The sequence below is a fragment of the Rana temporaria genome, chromosome 4, assembly GCF_905171775.1.
Source record: "Rana temporaria chromosome 4, aRanTem1.1, whole genome shotgun sequence".
Lineage (NCBI taxonomy): Eukaryota > Metazoa > Chordata > Amphibia > Anura > Ranidae > Rana > Rana temporaria.
Genome location: NC_053492.1, coordinates 41,581,412 through 41,602,363, shown reverse-complemented (window position 1 = coordinate 41,602,363; position 20,952 = coordinate 41,581,412). Strand labels below are relative to the sequence as shown.

Genomic DNA, 20,952 nt, shown 5'->3' with positions numbered 1-20,952 from the left:
GGACAGTATGTAAAAATCTGTGTTTTTTTACATCTGTCAATGAAATCCTTTTGGTCTAAAAATCGCAAGATTATAGCTGCCCCGCCTCTCCAGTACCCTTTCAGTAGAGTTTGTATGTGTATTCTGTGTCTATGTATACTGTGTGTGTATACTATGCATGCATACTGTATGTGTGTGTGTGTTTATACTGCGTAGCCCCATAATCTATTGCCTGGGGGCCCCATAATCTCCTATTGCCCGGGGGCCCCATAATCTCCTATTGCCCAGGGGCCCCATAATCTCCTATTGCCCGGGGGCCCCATAATCTCCTATTGCCCGGGGGCCCAATAATCTCCTATTGCCCGGGGGCCCCATAATCTCCTATTGCCCGGGGGCCCCATAATCTCCTATTGCCCAGGGGCCCCATAATCTTCTATTGCCCGGGGGCCCCATAATCTCCTATTGCCCAGGGGCCCCATAATCTCCTATTGCCCGGAGGCCCCATAATCTCCTATTGCCCGGGGGCCCCATAATCTCCTATTGCCCGGAGGCCCCATAATCTCCTATTGCCCGGGGGCCCCATAATCTCCTATTGCCCGGGGGCCCCGTGAGTTGTCAGTCCACCCTACTGTCGCCTGAAGCAAAACGCCTGTCGCTCAAAAAAGTACATGGACTTCTTTTTGGCAGATTACAAGCTTTTTTGGCCCCATAGACTTCAATAGAAATGCCTGAAAATGCGTGACTTGAGTATTTTACGAGTTTTGTTGGGTGTTTTCTGCTCAAACAGCAGCCTTCCACTCCTAATTTCCTCCCTCTCTCCTCCTCCCTAGTGCATTCTATTGGCTAAACAAAAACACCTGAAGCTGTAAAATGCTTGTAATACGCTTCTACACCACGTGTAATACACTTTTGAAGAAAGCTAAAAAAACTCTCAAATAAAAACACCTTAAAGCGGAGCTCCACCCTAAAGTGGAACTTCCACTCATTGGATTCCTCCCCCCCCTCCGGTGCCACAATTGGCACCTTTCGGGGTGGGGGGGCGGGAAGGATCCTTTCCCACTTCTGGGAGTCTGGCCTCGGCCGTGACGCGGCAGTGACGTCACCACGGGGCTCCCTCCTCCGCCTCCCCTGGCCACTGGGCTAATAGGAGAGAGGAGCGGGGGCCTTGCACATGCGCAGTAGGGTTCCCGGTGTGAAGCCGAAAGGCTACACTGCCGGGTTCCCCTACCCGCAATAGCTGCGGCAGCACCCGACAGCTGATGGAAACATCAGCTGCGGTGCCGACATCGAGGGACTGCAGGACAGGTAAGTGTCCATTTATTAAAACCCACCAGTATGTGTAGCTGCTGGCTTTTAATTTTTTCTTTTTCCCGGACCTCCACTTTAAAGTTGCTCCGCTCAGTTGTGAAAGGAGTCTTATGCCGCGTACACACGCTCGGAATTTACGACAACAAATGTTCGGTGGGAGCGCGTTGTGGGAAATTCCGACCACGTGTAGGCTCCATCGGGCATTAGCTGGTACTCAAATTTGCCGACAACAAAACTTGTTGTCGGAAATTTCGAGCGTGTGTGCACAATTCCGACGCACAAAATTCCACACATGCTCGGAATCAAGCAGAAGAGCCACACTGGCTATTGAACTTCATTTTCCTCAGCTCATCGTACGTGTTGTACGTCACAGCGTTCTTGACGTTCGCAATTTCCGACAACATTTGTGTGACCGTGGGTATGCAAGACAAGTTTGAGCCAACATCCGCCGGGAAAAAAATCCACGGTTTTGTGTGATCGTGTGTACGCGGCATAAGTCTTCCTGGATAGAACAGTTCTTGCTGTGCTTCTGACCTCCGCTGAAATCAGCAAGGCTGACATGACAGGCTCTTCTCCAATCACATATATCTCTCTGCTGGAATTAGCAGAGAAAACTCCATGGTGCTCCACATCGTGGCCTACAGTTTATGAATGGGCGAACAGAGGTGAAGGCAGCACCTGCTCTCTTTGAGGTTTTACCCCTTTAGATCTTGTCTGTCTGTCCATTGCCTGCCCTAACTTTTACATGTTGCTTGTTCCTGTTTGTCTATACCAGTGATGGCAAACATTGGCACCCCAGATGTTTTGGAACTACATTTCCCATGATGCTCATGCATTCTGCAGTGTAGTTGAGCATCTTGGGGAATGTAGTTCCAAAACCATACCTTCCAAACTTTTGAGATGGGAACGAGGGACACCTACTAGTAAATTAGCTAGATTCACGTAGATGGCCGCAACTTTAAGGCGGCGTAGCTTAAGGCATTTAAGCTACGCCGCCGTAAGTTAGCGAGGCAAGTACATGATTCACAATGTACTTGCCTGCTAAGTTACGGCGGCGTAGCCTAAAGCGGGCGGGCGTAAGGGCGCCTAATTCAAATTTGTCAAAGGGGGCGTGTTTTATGATAATGAGGCATGACCCGACGTGATTGACGTTTTTTTTCAACTGCGCATGCGCCGTGCGCCTACATTTCCCAGTATGCATTGCGGCTACGTCCGCCGCACGGGCCTATTGATTTAGACGTGAACGTAAACAACGTAAATCCCTATTCACGGACGACTTACGCAAACGACGTAAACTTTTTGAATTTCGACGCGGGAACGGCGGCCATACTTAACATTACTATTCCATCTATTTGATGGAATAACTTTAGGCCTGTAATGCGTTACGTAAACGGCGTAAATGTACTGCGGCGGCCGGGCGTACGTTCGTGAATAGGCGTATCTACTGATTTACATATTCTACGCCGACCGCAATGGAAGCGCCACCTAGCGGCCAGCCTCAATATCGCAACCTAAGATAGGACGGCGCAAGCCGTCGTATCGTAGATATGTTTAAGCGTATCTCTGTTTGAGAATACACTTAAACATAGGTCGGCGCAGATTCTGAGTTAGGTCGGCGTATCTACTTATACGCTGACCTAACTCTACCTGAATCTAGCTAAAAGTATGTAGGCATAGGACACACCCTTGCCATGCCCCCTTTACTGAGAATTAATCCCCCAAAAAAAGATAATTAAAACCCACAAGTGTTTTTTTTTTTTTTTCACTGCTATTCCTTTATATTGGCTTTTGAAATTTACAAATGCAGCAATTTAGAAATTGGATGAAAGGTTTAGTGCTGGAAAACACTTTTAGAAGGATAAAAAGTGCATTTTATATAAATCAGACCAAAATGAGGGACAAATGAGAAGGAATGAGGGACAGAGGGATATTGCTCCAAATCAGGGACAGTCCCTCGAAATCAAAATCAGGGACAGTTGGGAGCTATGCAAAAACCTATGCAATTTCCAAATGCAACATTTTCATATTTCACAGGAGTGCGCTTTTTTTGTTTGTTCTCTCAATGACCACTATGTATTTTTTTTTTTTATTATTTCTTCTTCTTAGGGATGAATAATTCTACTGATGACAAAACAGTATGTCGGGAACTCAGGCGGAATACTGCCGGCTGCTTAAGGATGAAGGACAAGTGTGAGAAATGCAAGGAAATCCTGGCAGTTGGTAAGTGTCTGTATATGATGAATGCCAATGTTATAGTGACAGATGAACCCTGGTTGGTTGTTAAAGCGGAGGTTCACCCAAAAAACAAGTTTATAACATTACATTCAGTATACCTCAAACATGTACAGTATGCCGTTATTTTTTTTTTTTGGGGGTGTACATACGCTATTATCTGTATTTTCCTCCCGGCTTCCGGGTACTCGCTCCCGTGGGAGTGGGCGTTCCTGTGCAGTGCCGCAATGTCATCTGGGACTTCGCCCATATGATTGACGTGCCTGAGAAAAACTTCCCCCCGGTGGATAAGGCGCATCACGACTTTCCGAAACTAGCCAAACCGCTAGGCGGCTCTATACGACGCCTGCGCACCGACTAGGAGCCGTGTAGAGCTGACTGCGTGGTGGGGTCCTACAGGTAGAGTAGGACTATATAATGGTAATGACGTGTACCCTACCAGGAGCAATGTCTTCATTCAGATCAGCAGCAGAGTGCCTGACAGGTCCACCACTGCCAAGATTCAAGTTCCCCATGTGTTCCAATTATGAGCAGTTTGAAGGAGAAGACCCAGGACATGCTGGAGGGTGTTGTATCTGCCAGAAACATTATCCTGTCCCAGTTTCTGAAGCTTTAATCATGACTCATCTAAAGCTGCCTATAAACATTAGGATCAGCCAAGACATATAAAAAAAAGATCTTTCTACAAACATACAAGATTATATTAGGCGACCATGCCTGCTTGTGTTTAGTGAGTCAGCGCAATGCGGCACCAGCTGTCTCGGTATAAGATTAATTAATCATTTGCCATCGGCGATTCTGCGCACCATAAGAACGATCATAGCGGCTCTTGCCATCGGGGGGCCCGAAGAAAGAATCGTCCAGCGCCGGATGGGAAGCATAGAGATGACATCTCTATGACCGTCGGAGGCCCGAGCGCGGTGTGATGACGTCACGCCCGGTTACCCGGAAGTAAACAAAGCCGCGATTGCGGCTAGTATGCATGAGACCTTTGAATTTTTTTTCACAATCTCATTCTTTCCAGCCTGGAGGAGAGATGTGGGGTCTTATTGACCCCGCATCTCTCCATAAAGAGGACCAGTCACACACTATTCCTTGTAATAGGAATAAAAGTGATCAAAAAAATTTAAATGTGAAAAAAGTGTAAAAATAAATAAATAAGTAAAATAAAAAATAAAAAATATTTTTTTTAAAAATGCCCCTGTCCCCGGTAGCTTGCGCTCAGAAGCGAACGGACACGTAAGTCCCGCCCATGTATGTAAACACCATTCAAACCACGTATGTGAGGTATCGCCGCGTGCGTAAGAGCATGTGCAACAATTCTAGCACTAGGCCTGCTCTGTAACTCTTAACTGGTAACCTGTAAACATTTTCAAAGTGTCACCTATGGAGATTTTTAAGTAACAAAGTTTGGCGCCATTCCATGAGTATGCGCAATTTTAAAGCGTGACATGTTGGGTATCTATTTACTCGGCTTAACATCATCTTTCATATTTTACAAAAGAATTGGGCTAACTTTACTGTTTTTTTTTTTTTTTTTAATTCATGAAACCATTTTTTTTCAAAAAAAAAAGCGTTTGAAAAATTATTGCGCAAATACCGTGCAAGATAAAAAGTTGCAATGATCGTCATTTTATTCCCTAGGGTGTCTGCTAAAAAAAACATATATAATGTTTGGGGGTTCTGAGTAATTTTCTAGCAAAATAATGATGATTTGTACATGTAGAAGAGAAGTGCCAGAATAGGCCCGGTATTAAGGTGGTATAAAAGCCCGGTATTGAAGTGGTTAAGTAAATTGGCTTGGCTTACCTCTCCAGTCTAATGTATATTTGACAATTTGTCTTATTTTCTTGCCCATATCAGATTGTTCAGGGAAGAATACGATGCAAGAAAAACTGCGAGAGAAATTTGAAGACTCTGTTCGCTTAGCAGAGAAGTATACCACACTGTATGATGATCTGCTACAGAGATTCCGAGAGAAGATGCTGAATACCACCGGACTCCTGGAGGACCTGAGTCACCAGTACAGCTGGGTGTCCAAGCTAGCCAACCTCACCGACAATGACCTGAAAGGAATCTTCCAAATGTCTACAGTGAGTACTAGGGCTCTTTTTTTCTTTCTTTACTCCTTTCCTTTTTGCCTTTCTTTCTCTCTCCCTCCCTTTTCATTGCATTTCTTTCTCATCTTAATTTTCCTTTATGCCCTCTTTCTTCCTTATCCTTTTCCCTCTCCACTCCTCTCCCTCACTTTCATTTTTTCTCACCTTTTTCCTTTCTTTTCCTCTCCTTCCTTTCTCTCTTCTTTTCCCTTTTCTTTATTTATGTACTGTATGTCACCATTTTTCTAGGTAAATATATTTCAAAAGGTGCTATTGACATGAATTTTTCACCACATGTCGGTAAAAAGCCATGCAATCCATACATACAAAGCAGTGGCGGCTGGTGGTATATATATATTTTTTTTTGGGGGGGGGGGGGCGGCAAACAATCCTCCTACTGCCACCCCCTAGATGTTCAGTCTCAACTGATGGCCTATAAAAAGGTGTCTCATTACCAAGGTGTCACACAAGAAACATCTCGTGATGGGTAAAAGCAAAGAGCTCTCTCAAGACCTTTGCAACCTTATTGTTGCAAAACATACTGGTGGCATTGGTTACCCACTTAAAGTGGAGGATCACCCTAAAACAATTATATAACATTACATCCAGCATACTGCCGACATGAACAGTATGCTGGTATTTTTTTTTCTCCGTACATACCGTTATATTGTCATTTTCCCCCCGGCTTCCGGGTTCTGATTCCCGCGGGACTGGGCGTTCCTATTCAGGAGGTAGATGATTGACGTCTGGTGAAAAACTTCCCAAGGTGCATAAAGCGCGTCACCAGTTTTCCGTAAATAGCCGACCTGCGAGTCGACTCTATATGGCGCCTGCGCCCGCTGTGTAGAGCTAACTGCGCAGGCGCCATATAAAGCCGACTCGCAGGTCGGCTATTTACAGAAAACTGGTGACGCGCCTTATGCACCTCGGGACGTTTTTCACCAGACGTCAATCATCTACCTCCTGAATAGGAACGCCCAGTCCCGCGGGAATCAGAACCCGGAAGCCAGGGGGAAAATGACAATATAACGGTATGTACGGAGAAAATAAAATACCAGCATACTGTTCATGTCAGCAGTATGCTGGATGTAATGTTAGAAAATAGTTTTTAGGATGAACCCCCGCTTTAAGGACTGAGCCTCTTTCTGAGATCTGTTGTTTACACGTTAAAAACATTTTTTTTTTGCTAGAAAATTACGTAGAACCCCCAAACATTATACATTTTTTCCTAAAGCCCTAGAGAATAAAATGGCGGTTATTTCAATACTTTCTGTCACACCGTATTTGCGCACCGGAGAGCGGCTGAAGAAGAGGATGCCTTAGTTACTTAGGTAGCTGCTGCCATAACAAAGATATCCCTCTTCAAAGTGCCGATGTATATCGGCATGAGCTGGTCCGAAAGTGGTTACAGAAGGATTTCTAAACTTTTGAATGTTCCATTGAGCACTGTTGGGGCCATAATCTGGAAGTGGAAAGAGTATTCACAATAAACCATTCACGACCAGGAGCTCTTCACAAAATTTCTGACAGAGGAGTGAAAAGTACTATCAGAGGAGTTGTCCAAGAGCCAAGGACCACTTGTGGAGAGCTTCAGAAAGACCTGGAATTAGCAGGTACAATTGTTTCAAAGAAAACAATAAGTAATGCACTCAACATGGCATGTATGAACGCTCACCACGCACAACATTTAGACATGCCTGTGAAATCCTGGGAGAATATAGTCTGGTCAGATGAGACCAAAATTGAACTGTTTGGATGCCATAATACACACCATGTTTGGAGGTCAAATGACACTGCACATCACCCCAAAAACACCCCCCATACCAACAGTGAAGTTTGGAGGTGGGAACATCATGGTGTGGGGCTGTTTTTCAGCTTACGGTACTGGCAAACTTCATGTCACTGAAGGAAGGAAGAATGGAAAAACGTACCAAGACATTCTTGATAGAAATCTACCAGGATGATGAAGATTAGGGTTGTCCCGATACCACTTTTTTCGGACCGAGTACAAGTACCGATACTTTTTTTCAAGTACTCGCCGATACCGAATACCGATACTTTTTTTTAAATGTGTCCCCAAATGCAGCCAGGTGTCCCCCACAAATGCATCCATGTCCCCCACATATGCAGCCATGTCCCCCCACATATGCAGCAATGTCCCCCCACATATGCAGCAATGTCCCCCCACATATGCAGCAATGTCCCCCCACATATGCAGCAATGTCCCCCCACATATGCAGCCATGTCCCCCCACATATGCAGCCATGTCCCCCCACATATGCAGCCATGTCCCCCCACATATGCAGCCACGTCCCCCCACATATGCAGCCATGTCCCCCCACATATGCAGCCACGTCCCCCCACATATGCAGCCATGTCCCCCCACATATGCAGCAATGTCCCCCCACATATGCAGCAATGTCCCCCCACATATGCAGCCATGTCCCCCCACATATGCAGCCATGTCCCCCCACATATGCAGCAACGTCCCCCCACATATGCAGCCACGTCCCCCCACATATGCAGCCACGTCCCCCCACATATGCAGCCATGTCCCCCCACATATGCAGCCATGTCCCCCATAAATCCAGCCATGTCCCCCCTATATGTAGCCATGTCCCCCGTATATCCAGCCATGTCCCCCATATATCCCCCAAATATCGGGGGTATTTGCGGGAGTACAAGTACTCCCGCAAATACTCGGTATCGGTCCCGATACCAATGCTGGTATCGGGACAACCCTAATGAAGATGAAACAAAGGTAGACATTTCAGCAAGACGATGATCCCAAACACACAGCCAAGGAAACTCTCAATTGGTTACAAAGAAAGAAAAAAAAGCTGCTATTCCCAGCCAATCACCTGACTTGAATACAATAGAACATCTATGGAAAGAACTAAAGATCAGAGTTCATAGAAGAAGCCCACAGAACCTTCAAGATATGAAGATTTGTGTGGAAGAATGAGCCAAAATCACACCTGAGCAATGCATGGGACTTATGTCTCCATACTGGAGGCATCTTGAAGCTGTCATTGCCAACAAAGGATTTTGTACCAAGTATTAAATAAATTTCAGTTAGCGTGTTTAATACTTTTTCCCTGTGTCCTTCCATTGTATTACACATAACATAATTTCTGAACTTATTTGTTTTTGTTTCTTTGTATACTGTATTTATCTTGCTATAACGCACCCCGGCGTATAGCGCGCACCCCCAACCTAGAAGGAAATTTCCTGAAAAAAAAAATACTTACAGTTTGGATGCCCCTCGTCGGTGTCTTGCCCGCCGTCCATCGCCGGCCTTGTCCGGTCCGGCGTCCTTCTGCGGCCATTGTGGTGTCCTCCCCGCTCGATCCCCGCTTCCCGCGCTGTGTTTGAACCACTCCGCCGACATATACCGAGCGCAGTACACTCGGGTATAGTCGGGCAGGCTCTCGCGTAAAGGATGTACAGGACGCACAGGACGTGACCGCGAGCATAGCCGAGCCTGCCCGACTATACCCGAGTGTACTGCGCTCTGTATATGTCAGCGCAGTGGTTCAAACACAGCGCGGGTATCGGCGTATATCGCGCACCCACGATTTTGCCCTGATTTTCAGGGCAAAAAAGTGTGCGGTATACGCCGATAAATACGGTATATAGATTGCATGGGTTGTTACCGATGTGTGGTTAAAATTTTATGTAAATAGCATCTTTAGAAATAAATTTACCTAGAAAAATGGTGACACTTATTTTACCCCCTGTACCGCACCTGTATGCGGCAGACATTCTTGCTATCTCTTTCTATCTTTTAACCAGTCTGTCGATCCTTGTACTGCAGTTGTAAAATTATTATTGTTGTGACCCTCCATGTGATCAGATACTTTATCTGTAATAAATCATGGTTATATGTTCTTTTCACAGGCCTATTCCTCCAGCGGAGGTGCTCCATCTGACACCACTGTCACAGTCAAACTTTTCGACTCCGAGTCTTTCACCTTCACAGTGCCTGGACACATCAGCATGGAGGATCCAACGTTCGGCGAACTGGTGGCTGAGGAAGCTTTGAAGAGATTTAAGAAAGAAGTCATGTAAGTTGTATTCAATATAAAAAACCTAGAACGTCAGAGTACTCTAGCAGTGTAGAGTATTGAAGGATCTCCTATATCTAAGGCAAATGGCAAAAAAATAAAAAAATTCAGTGGCAGAAAAGTGCAATAAAACAGGGAAAAAGAAAGTACCGTATATACTCGTGTATAAGCCGAGTTTTTCAGCATATTTTTTTTGTGCTGAAAATGCCCCCCTCGGCTTATACTCGAGTCACCTTTTTGCGTCTGATCTCCCGGACTTTGGGGACCCGGTACCGGCTGGCCGTAGGTCCCCTGAACTTGGCACACATGTTTCCCAGAACACAACGGGCGGGAAGTGACAAACTACCCACAGAATCAGTGCAGAGAGGACTCCCGGAAGTGGGTGCAAATACCTATCTTAGACAGGTATCTGCACCCCCTCCCCCCTGAAAGGTGTCAAATGTGACACCCGAGGGGGGGAGGGTTCCGATGAGCGGAAGTTCCACTTTGGGGTGGAGCTCTGCTTTAATTTTTTTTATTTTTACACTTTTTTTTTACATTTAAATTTTTTTTGGATAACTTTTATTCCTATTACAAGGAATGTAAACATTTCTTGTAATAGGAATCTATTGTGACAGGTCCTCTTTATGGAGAGATGCGGGGTCAATAAGACCCCACATCTCTCCTCCAGGCTGGAAAGCAAATCCCTGTGCTGTCACAGGAGAGGAGACATTTCGTTGATTCCTAGTAAGTAGGAACAGCGAAATGTCTCCTCTCCTACTCAGTCCTATCCCCATACGGTTAGAACACAGTGAGGGAGCACACATTTAACCCCTTGATCGCCCCCTAGTGCCAACGCCTTCACTGCCAGTGTAATTTACACAGTAATCAGTGCATTTTTATAGCACTGGTCGCTGTATAAATGTCAATGGTCCCAAAAATGTGTCAAAAGTATCCGATCTGTCCGCCGCAATGTCGCAATACCGCTAAAAATCGCAGATCACTGCCATTACTTGTAAAACAAATTATAACAATAAAAATGCCATAAAACTTTCCCATAGTTTGCAGATGCTATAATAACATATGTAGAAGAATATATATTGGCCTAAACTGATGAAGAAACAACTGAAGGGGATATTTATTATAGCAAAAAGTTAAAACATTTTTTTTTGTGTATAGCGCGAAAAATAAAAACTGCAGAGGTGATCAAATACCATCAAAATACCGTAAAGCTCTGTTTGTGGGAAAAAAATATGCAAATTTTGTTTTGGTACAGAATTGCATGACCGCGCAATTACCAGTTAAAGCAACGCAATATTGGCCAAGTTATAAAAAGTGCTCTGGTCAGGAAGGGGGTAAAACATTCTGGGGCTGAAGTGGTTACAAAAACTTGAACAGTCTATTTGCCTTTAGTAGATGAACCCCTTTGAGTCTGTAGATTACTCACCATGTTGTTCTGTTCTTCCTTCCGCAGTGAGGCTGCCTGATTGTACAGAGTGGAATCTGGCACACCTTAATCCACAGCCGTTTCCAATCCAGTTAGATGTTTATTGTGCCGTTCCTCTCCCAATTGCCAGCAAGGCCTAGACAAGCATCCAGCCGTTCTCCATGTTCAGCGCACATCTCCTCTTACTACTGTTGTACTGCTACTACTGGTACTAATGTTTGCTGCTTTTTTTTTTTGTAGGGACCAAAAAATTTACAAAAACAATTAAAAGACCTAAATGTTACCCTTGCTGAAATGCCTAGTTTTTTTGCTTCCATTTTCATTCTATTCCATTCCAGTTGTTGAACTACTTAAAGCGGGAGTTCACCCGAGTTTTTTTTTAACAGTAGATTGATGCTCATTTTGTCAAGGGGAATCGGGTAGTTTTTTTTAAAAACGAATCAGTACTTACCGTTTTAGAGAGCGATCTTGTCCGCCGCTTCCGGGTATGGGTCTTCGGGACTGGGCGTTCCTATTTGATTGACAGTCTTCCGACAGGCTTCCGACGGTCGCATACATCGCGTCACGAGTAGCCGAAAGAAGCCGAACGTCGGTGCGGCTCTATACGGCGCCTGCGTACCGACGTTCGGCTACTTTCGAAAAATCGTGATGCGATAGATGCGACCGTCGGAAGCCTGTCAGAAGACTGTCAATCAAATAGGAACGCCCAGTCCCGCAGCCCATACCCGGAAGCGGCGGAGAAGATCGCTCTCTAAAAAGTACTGCTTCATTTTTAAAAAAACTACCCGATTCCCCTTGACAAAATTAGCATCAATCTAATGTTAAAAATGTACATTTCCGGGTGAACCTCAACTTTAAAGCGGAGGTCCACCGAAACAAAAAATATTAAAATCCAGCAGCTACAAATACTGCAGCTGCTGACTTTTAATAAATGGACACTTACCTGTCCAGGGTGCCCGCGATGTCGGAAGCAGAAGCCGAGCAATCGCTCATCTCTCGGCTGCCCCCCGCCGCCATCCTCGGTGAGGGAATCAGGAAGTGAAGCATTGCGGCTTCACTGCCCGTTCCCTACTATGCCTGCGCGAGTCGTGCTGCTCATCTTCACTGGTCCCCGCTGTGTTCTGGGAACTGTATGTTTCCCAGAACACAGTGGGGGGAGTGGCGTAGATGCCCGCAGATTCTGTGGCTATCTATGCCCGGAAGTGGATGCAAATACCTGTATTATACAGGTATCTGAACCCCCTCCCCGCTGAAAAGTTCCAAATGTGACACCGGAGGGGGGAGGGTTCTGAAAAGCGGAGGTTCACTTTTTCTGTGGACCTCCGCTTTAAGCCTTTACATCAGCTATATTCATTCTAGGTGCATCAAAACAAATGTGTGCAAAGTCTTACAGGTAGGGCTAGTTTACATTTGCATCAAAACCTGGCTTTGGACACACTATGTTAAAGCTCTATAAACGCCAGTTAAAGCTCCTGTCACTAAATGAAATGGTTAGCTTACGGTCCTGTTTACACCTTGCTTTTGCTTGGGGCTTCGATGAGGCTTTGGTGGGGCTTCGATGAGGCTTTGGTGGGGCTTCAATGAGGCTTTGGAGGAGCTTCAATGGGGCTTAGATGAGCCTTTGGTGGGGCTTCGGTGAGGCTTCAGTGAGGGTTAGGTGGGGCTTCAACCAAGCGTTGCCATTGGAGGCTTTGAAGATGCTTTGAAGCAACACTGAAGCTACATGGGGTATATTTTTTTAAGCAAAGCCGAAGCAAAGCAAAGCAAAAGCAAGGTGTAAACATGACTGTAAGCTAACCATTTTATTTAGTGACAGGAGCTTTGACTGGCATTCAGAGAGCTTTAACAAAGCATGTCTGAAGCCTTGTTTTGAAGAAAAGTGTTAACTAGCCGTTAATGTGTGTTGAAGCCAAAGCGAGTGTAAACGAGCCCTTACTGTTAATAATATAACCCAGTGGAAATCCGCCCTAGAAATGAAATGAAAGTTTAGAGACAGCTGTCACAGGTCAACAGATACCAACCTAATCAATATAATTCCGTGCAGCGCTTATCAAAATCAAGTGAAAAATAGATACAAAAAGTACAAAAAATAAGTGATTACAAATGGCAATAAACAGTCCTCAAAACAACCCTTACATAAGTGATGATGTGTTCATATGAATTAACAAGTGGATGAAAAGTCCGCAGATGTGCAAAAGAAGTTGATGCTTCTCGGAATGTCTCGAAGAAAAAAGACAGGCGGACAAAGGCTCCCCAAACGTCCAGTGGAAGTGAAGGTAAAAGTGGCTACTTACCACGATTTAGGGGATAAACCCTAAACAAATCCACACTGATTGGAACAGCCTCAGACATCCTCGGCCCCTCGAGGGCATATATGACATAAAAACTCATAGTGTAGTATATAATGATGTTAGTTTTATTAAAAACAAAACACATTGCACTCACATTTCTGAAGATAAAAACTAGACACGCCCCTGATGACATCAAACATATGACGAAACTCTTTGGGCGGTGCCTAACGTGACATCACCACGTTCGGCAGTCACCAGACAGAAGGACTGTGTCGTTGAGATTTTGTCAAGCTGCAGCTTGACAAAATCTGATACAATGCAGAACACAAGTTTTTATCTTCAGAAATGTGAGTGCAGTGTAGTATATAGTGATGACAGTTTAAAAACAAAACACATTGCACTCACATTTCTGAAGATAAAAACATGCGTTTCTGTATTGTAAAAGCTGAAGCTGAAGACAAAATATCGACAACGATCTACGACTTTTTCTATGTACACAAAAGGCCTATTTCTCTCAAATACTCTTCACAAATCTGTCTAAATCTGTGTTAGTGAGCACTTCTCCTTTGTCGAGATAATCCATCCACCTCACAGGTGTGACATATCAAGATGAGGATTCGACAGCATGATTATTGCACAGGTGTGCCTTAGGTTGGCCACAATAAAAGCCCACTCTAAAATGTACATTGGGGGGTCCGAAAACCAGTCAGTATTTGGCGTGACCACCATTTGCCTCATGCAGTGTAGCACATCTCCTTCGCATAGAGTTGATCAAGTTGTTGATTGTGGCCTGTGCAATGTTGGTCCATTCCTCTTCGAAGGCTGTGCGAAGTTGCTGGATATTGCCAGGAACTGGAACACGCTGTCCTATACGCTGATACAGAGCATCCCAAACATGCTCAATGGGTGACATAATCAACAAAGGAAAAATATACTGCGCTAAAGAAATCAATTGATAAATGTGAATAATGATGAAATTTAAATCAATAAATAAAGCTGCAACACCTAAAAAAACATGTGATATTCATGTAACAATTATAGAAAAAAGGGGGGAAATTAGGTTGCGCTAAATAATCAACACAACATAAACATAGTGCAAACACAGAGTGTATATAAATTCAATAAATAAAGGTTGATGCCCCTCCAGGGGATAAAGACTATATACAATAAGGTCTCAACTGATAAATACAAAATTGTGTTAAAAAATTTGTATATGAATAAGAATGTCCAATTCTCAATAATGGCTCAAAAACTGTGATAAAGTGAGAGAAAAGTCCACCACCAATTCAAATAGAAGTTGATTGAAAGAAGAACTCCTCACGGTCACACCAGGAAGAAAGGTAAGTAAGTGCCCTTACCAGAATTGTTGGACCCCCTGTTAGATGAGGTCAAGAAGGCCTTAACATCCACCCTGTCAGGTGATGGGAAATTCCAGGGAATATGCGTTGGTCCACTTCCAGCCGATCCTCACCAGGTTCAGGAAGGTGACTGTCTCTTCAAAGGCAATCCGCTCCTGCCTGGTGGTCTCCGACATGAGACCGACTGCCCAGACCTCCGACAATACAGACCATCCTCCCCGATCTACTCCGACACCGAGCCCTGCCTCCTCCAACAACTGAACCTGGTAAAAACTCGATCTGCGGATGGGAAGTGGTTAAAAAAATATTTTTAGCTAGATTCACGTAGTTTGCCGCAACTTTAAGGCGGCGTAGCGTATCGTATTTACGCTACGCTGCCTTAAGTCAGAGAGGCAAGTACTGTATTCTCAAAGTACTTGCCTCCGAACTTACAGCGGCGTAGCGTAAATGTGGCGGGCACAAGCGCGCCTAATTCAAAATAGGTTGAAGGGGCTTGTTTTATGATAATTTTGTTTGACCCGACGTGATTGACGTTTTTTTTGAACGGCGCATGCGCCGTCCGCCTACATTTCCCAGTGTGCATTGCGGCTAAGTACGCCGCACGGGCCTATTGATTTCGATATGGACGTAAATCCCTATTCACGCAAACGACGTAAAATTTTCGAATTTCGAAGCGGGAACGGCGGCCATACTTTAACATTACTATTCCAACTATTTGTTGGAATAACTTTAGGCCTGATAAAGCGTTACATAAACGGCGTATCTGTACTTCGTCGGCCGGGTGTACGTTCGTGAATAGGCGTATCTAGTGATTTACATATTCTACGCCGACCGCAATGGAAGCGGCACCTAGCGGCCAGCCTAAATATTGCACCCTAAGATAGGACAGCGCAAGCCATCGTATCTTAGATAGGTTTAAGTGTATCTCTGTTTGAGAATACACTTAAACTTAGGTCGGCACAGATTCTGAGTTAGGTCGACCTAACTCTACCTGAATCTAGCTATTTGTTTTTATTGTTTCACTTTAAGCATTATTAAAATCACTAGGGGAGAATAATAATTGGTTGCACACTGGAGTCCAATGGATGCTACTGAAATTTTCTTTATTTTCACGAGCCAGACAAACTTGCAAAGATTACAGTTGACGCGTTTCACACAAGAAAAATCGTGCTTGTGAACAATGGGTACATACATGAGTATCCATTCTCTAACTATGGGAACCCCCAAGGTTTTCCAGTGTAGAGATATAAGGCTTTTACCAACGTTGAACAAGTGAGGTATCATGAATCACTTGTACAGTACTTACCCACAGAAAGGTGGGTAGCATGAAATAACATCTGAAGAGGGTATTTGTCTAGTTGGTGTAGTTTAACCTTGGTAATGAGATTCTGAATATCTGTCCAGAAGGGTTTCTCACCAAAGGTGAAGGAACATTTGTATCTCTTTGTCCATTAAACTTCAACTTTAAGACATCTAAGGGAGCCTGCTATACTGAGGGGATGGGGGTGGTGGGGGGCATAGTTGGGATTTATTTCATGACACTGGTTTACTTTAAGAAGACCTTTTCCTATCTAGAGTTCTGTCTCAGCGAAGAAAGTAAAATTTGGATACATAACAAACACAAACAGTTCAGGTTTCCTGCACACAATAGCAGCAGAATTTACAATTCCATCCCCCAGTCCTCACTAAAGCCACATGGAAATTTACGAGATCTTATTTCCGACCGTCGGCCAATTTTTGTTCGGAGCTGTGAAACTGAAAACCGAGATTATCTGAGTTTATTTCACACCAGAGCCAGGCTCGCAACAACTTCCAGGAGATGATGTGCAAGGCGACTGATAAAAGTGGGATGGAATATCTGAAAAGGGCAATGGCTTTTCTTCCCGTGTAATCCGAAGAGAGACGCGGACATCGGATATCTCCCGGAGGACAGGACCCGGCTGCAACATACTTCACTAATTCATCTAATTATAAAAACGTGTGTCCTGGCAAGAGAGTTGCCTTTATTGTCACCATACTGAAAAAATACAGTATTTTAAAAATGAAATGGAAATGACATTTTTTTTGATGATACATTTTTAAAGTTATTTTTCTCATCAAGAAGCCAGAGCTGTGGCTGTTTTACCCTGATGTATTATATTTTGTAACTAAAAAGAAGCATATAGGTAGATTCAGAAAGAGTTAGGCCGGCGTAGATAAGCCGACCTAACTCAGAATCTACGCCGACTTATGTTTAAGCGTATGCTCAAACAGAGATACGCTTAAACATATCTAAGATACGACGGCTTGGCCGTCCTATCTTAGATTGCAATATTTTGGATGGCCGCTAGGTGGCGCTTCCATTGCGATCGGCGTAGAATATGTAAATGAGGAGATACGCCGATTCACGAACGTACGCCCGGCCGCCGCAGTACTTTTACGCCGTTTCTGTAAGCCATTATCAGGCCTAAAGTTATTCCCATCTATTAGATGGAATAGCAATGTTAAAGTATGGCCGCCGTTCCCGCTTCGAGATTCGAAATTTTTACGTTGTTTGCGTAAGTCGTCCGCGAATAGCGATTTACGTAGTTTACGTCCACGTCGAAATCAATAGGCCCGTACGGCGTACTTAGCCTCAATGCACACTGGGGAAATGTAGGCGCCCGGCTCCTGCGCAGTAAAAAAAAAACGTCAAAAACGTAAGGTCAAGACTTATTGACATAAAACACGCCCCCCTACACACATTTGAATTCGGCGCCCTTACGCCCGCCCGCTTTAGGCTACACCGCCGTAACATAGCAGGCAAGTACATTGTGAATCATGTACTTGCCTAGCTAACTTACGGCGGCATAGCCTAAACACGCTAAGCTATGCCGCCGCAAGTTTACACCAATCTATGTGAATCTACCTAAAATAATTTTGTCTAATGGTTAACTTAGTGGGGAGTAACAATTGAAGCCCCCAACATGTCCAGAGGGCTGCACAATAGCTTAGTGTTACAATTATGGCGTTGTATTACAGTGGTTGTAAACCCTACAGACCACTTAATCTAGGCTTACCTGTAGGTGCAACAAATATCTCCTAAACCTACACGGTTTGCAGAAAAGACTGCACCGATGTCTATGGCGCATGCGCGCCGTAGACAACGGCGCAGGCACACTGAGCGTGCCGTTAGTGAGGGCGATCGTGCTGTCACTGACAGCTCCCACTGTAATCAAAATACAGTGGAACCTTGGATTACGAGCATAATCCGTTCCAGGAGAATGCTTGTAATCCAAAGCACTCGCATATCAAGGCGAGTTTCCCCATAGAAGTCAATTGAAATTATGATAATTTGTTCCGCATTGACTTCTATGGCATGCAATACTGCATGTGGCCAGAGGTGGGTGGGAACCACGGAAATACTCGGGGACAGAGTATGGATAAATTAAAGTGGAGACTGTGATCCAGACCTTCTTGTCCACATCAGTACCTGACCTCAAAAATGCGCTTCTGGAAGAATGCTCAAACATTCCTATAGACAGAAGCCCTGTACACACGGCCCAGAATCTCGTCAGGAAAAAAAACATCGCTTTTCCTGACGAGATTCTTGGCACGATTCTCTTGCTGGCTGAGAGTACACACACTCCATTCAAAAGAACCGCTGTTCTTTTGAATGGCACGAACGCGGTGACGTCATCGACTATGACGAGCATGCGCTCGTCACATTCGATGCCGTCGCCGCCATCTTGTTACACCCTACCTATGCCTTGGAAGCTACCGCGCATGCGTCAAAGTCATTTTGAGCATGTGCAGGTTTCCACGGCGACAGGTAAGACGCTCGGGTTTCTCGGCACTGCCGAGAATCACAGTGTTCCACCTCCACACTCTGTACTTTCTGCTTTCAACCAATGCATCCATCTTCTTCCCAGCATCAGAGGGGGGGGGGGGGGGGGGGGGATGGGGGTGCACTGTGTTGTAAGGGAGGGTGGGGGACTCAACTTCTGATGGTGGGGGGGCTCTTAACATCTAATGTAAGGGGAGGGGATGCGCTGGACATCTAATCTTACAGATACAACCGGCCCTTTTGAGGGCAATCATAATGCTGATGTGGCCCACAATGAAATTGAGTTTGACACCCCTGCTCTAATGCATCTACACTAAACTATACTACGCTAACCTACTCGATGCTAGACATATTTCTTAGTGTTGGATACCTGTTTGAATTGGGCCCCATCCTATAACTGGCCTCCTTCCTCTATCTACATACGAGCAACCCTTTTCTTACACAAAATGGACATTAGATTTGGGATGGCCGATACTGTTACAATATGGTGGGTAATGTGGTGATCAGCAATGATCATCTATAATTTCACTACACATTTTCCCTTCTTTGATCATTGTTGAGCACTCTTCCATATGAATCCATCCACATTAGCCTGGAATACCGAAGTTGAAGTGCACGAGATGTGTCTATTTCCTGATTAGATCTGTAGAGACATTAGGGGTATTGCCACCGATCTTCCACACATATTCTTACCTACTGGTCAGTGGCGGTACATCCATAAAGGGCGCAGGAGTGCCACCCCCTCTCGCCTGCAGCGCTCTATCACCATAGATAGATTCATGCATCGCCCTGCTAAAATGACGGTAAAGAGCCGCTAAAACCAGCGGTGTTGTACCGCTAAAGGAGCCGCCACCCCAGTGTGAAAGTAGCCTTACAGTACTATTACAGTGGAACCTTGGATTGCGAGTAACGCGGTAAACGAGCGTTTCGCAAAAAGAACAATGGGCCAGATTCACAAAGAGATACGACGGTGTATCTCCTGATACACCATCGTATCTCTGACTTACATTGGTCTTATCTATGCGCCTGATTCATAGAATCAGTTACGCATAGATATGGCTAAGATCCGACAGTGTTACACTGTGTTACACCGTCGGATCTTATTTTCAATTTGAAAATGGCGTGGGGGGCGTTCCCGCTGATTTACACTGAATAATATGTAAATCAGCGAGATACGCAAATTCACAAACGTACGGGGACCCGACGCAGTTTCTTACAACGTTTCCGTAGCGGTTTTCCCGGTGTATACTTACCCCTGCTTCTATGAGGCGCAGCCAATGTTAAGTATAGCCGTCGTTCCCGTGTCGATTTTGAATTTTTTTACTTTGTTTGCGTACGCCGATTAAGAAACCTGCGCGTCGCAAGTTACGCTCACGTCGAAACCACTGACGTCCTAGTGACGTCAGTGGGAGCAATGCACGCCGGGAAATTTCGCGGACGGCGCATGCTCATTTAAATCGGCGCGGGAACGCGCCTGATTTAAATAGTACACTCCCCCTAGCCGCGGAATTTGAATTCCGCCGGGGGATTTGCGAGACGCCGCCGCAAGTTTGGATGCAAGTGGTTTGTGAATTACCCACTTGCCTCTCAAACTTGCGGGAGCGGATCTTAAATCAGATAGATCACGCGGATCTAAAGATCCGCTGATCTACCTGAATCTGGCCCACTGTATTTAAAAAAATCCTAACTCGGTTTGCAAGTGTTGTCTCGCAAAACGAGCAGAATTCAAGCAAAAGCGGTGTGCAATACCACTGAGGTGGGGGGCGTCTGAGCAGAGCCAAACGGCGCCGATTGAAGCCGATTAGCGCCGTTCGAAAATGCATGGAAAATCTCAGAAATACTCCATCCCCGAGCCTTTCCAAGGTTTTCCAAATTTGGCTGATGTGCCCTAGGGCCTTTCCGTGTGATTCCGGGGCTCTCCGGCGCCCCCCCACCTCTGGCAACATGCGGTATTGCATGCCATTGAAGTCAATGCGGAACAAATTATTTTAGCTTCTATTGACTTCAATGGGGAAACTCACTTTGATATGCGAGTACTTTGGATTACAAGCATTCTCCTGGAACGGATTATGATCATAATCCGAGGTTCCACTGTATTATGGATTTCTAAAGCAGCAACACTTTCAAACAAGACAGTACATTTACGATACAATTCAAGATGACTCAATACCATTTACTGATCCTCCGGTGCAGATGGATACACATCACATACATTTGTTCCTTACTAGCCTACCTATTAAAAGGCAGCGTACATTCCTTCACTCGCCAAGATGCATATGCAGGCAAGCTAACCTATAAATCAGAGACATTTTCTCAGCATTTTCTTCCCGGTGTTATGTCAAAAAAGAATTTGTCTACAGTGTAAATCTCCAATTACTGATGGTTTA

General features: G+C 44.9%; 1 protein-coding gene across 1 annotated transcript in view; it reads left to right on the top strand.

Annotated features, from left to right (window-relative positions):
• The window catches only part of CLU (clusterin), a 54,295-nt gene extending 42,901 nt beyond the window's left edge, over positions 1-11,394 (top strand). The window contains exons 6-9 of the mRNA XM_040348328.1: positions 3,394-3,507; positions 5,383-5,612; positions 9,519-9,685; positions 11,139-11,394. Coding sequence (XP_040204262.1) covers positions 3,394-3,507; positions 5,383-5,612; positions 9,519-9,685; positions 11,139-11,151 — 524 coding nt within the window. The 3' untranslated portion in view covers positions 11,152-11,394. The remainder of the gene's footprint in view (positions 1-3,393; positions 3,508-5,382; positions 5,613-9,518; positions 9,686-11,138) is intronic.
• The last annotated feature ends 9,558 nt before the right edge of the window (positions 11,395-20,952 follow it).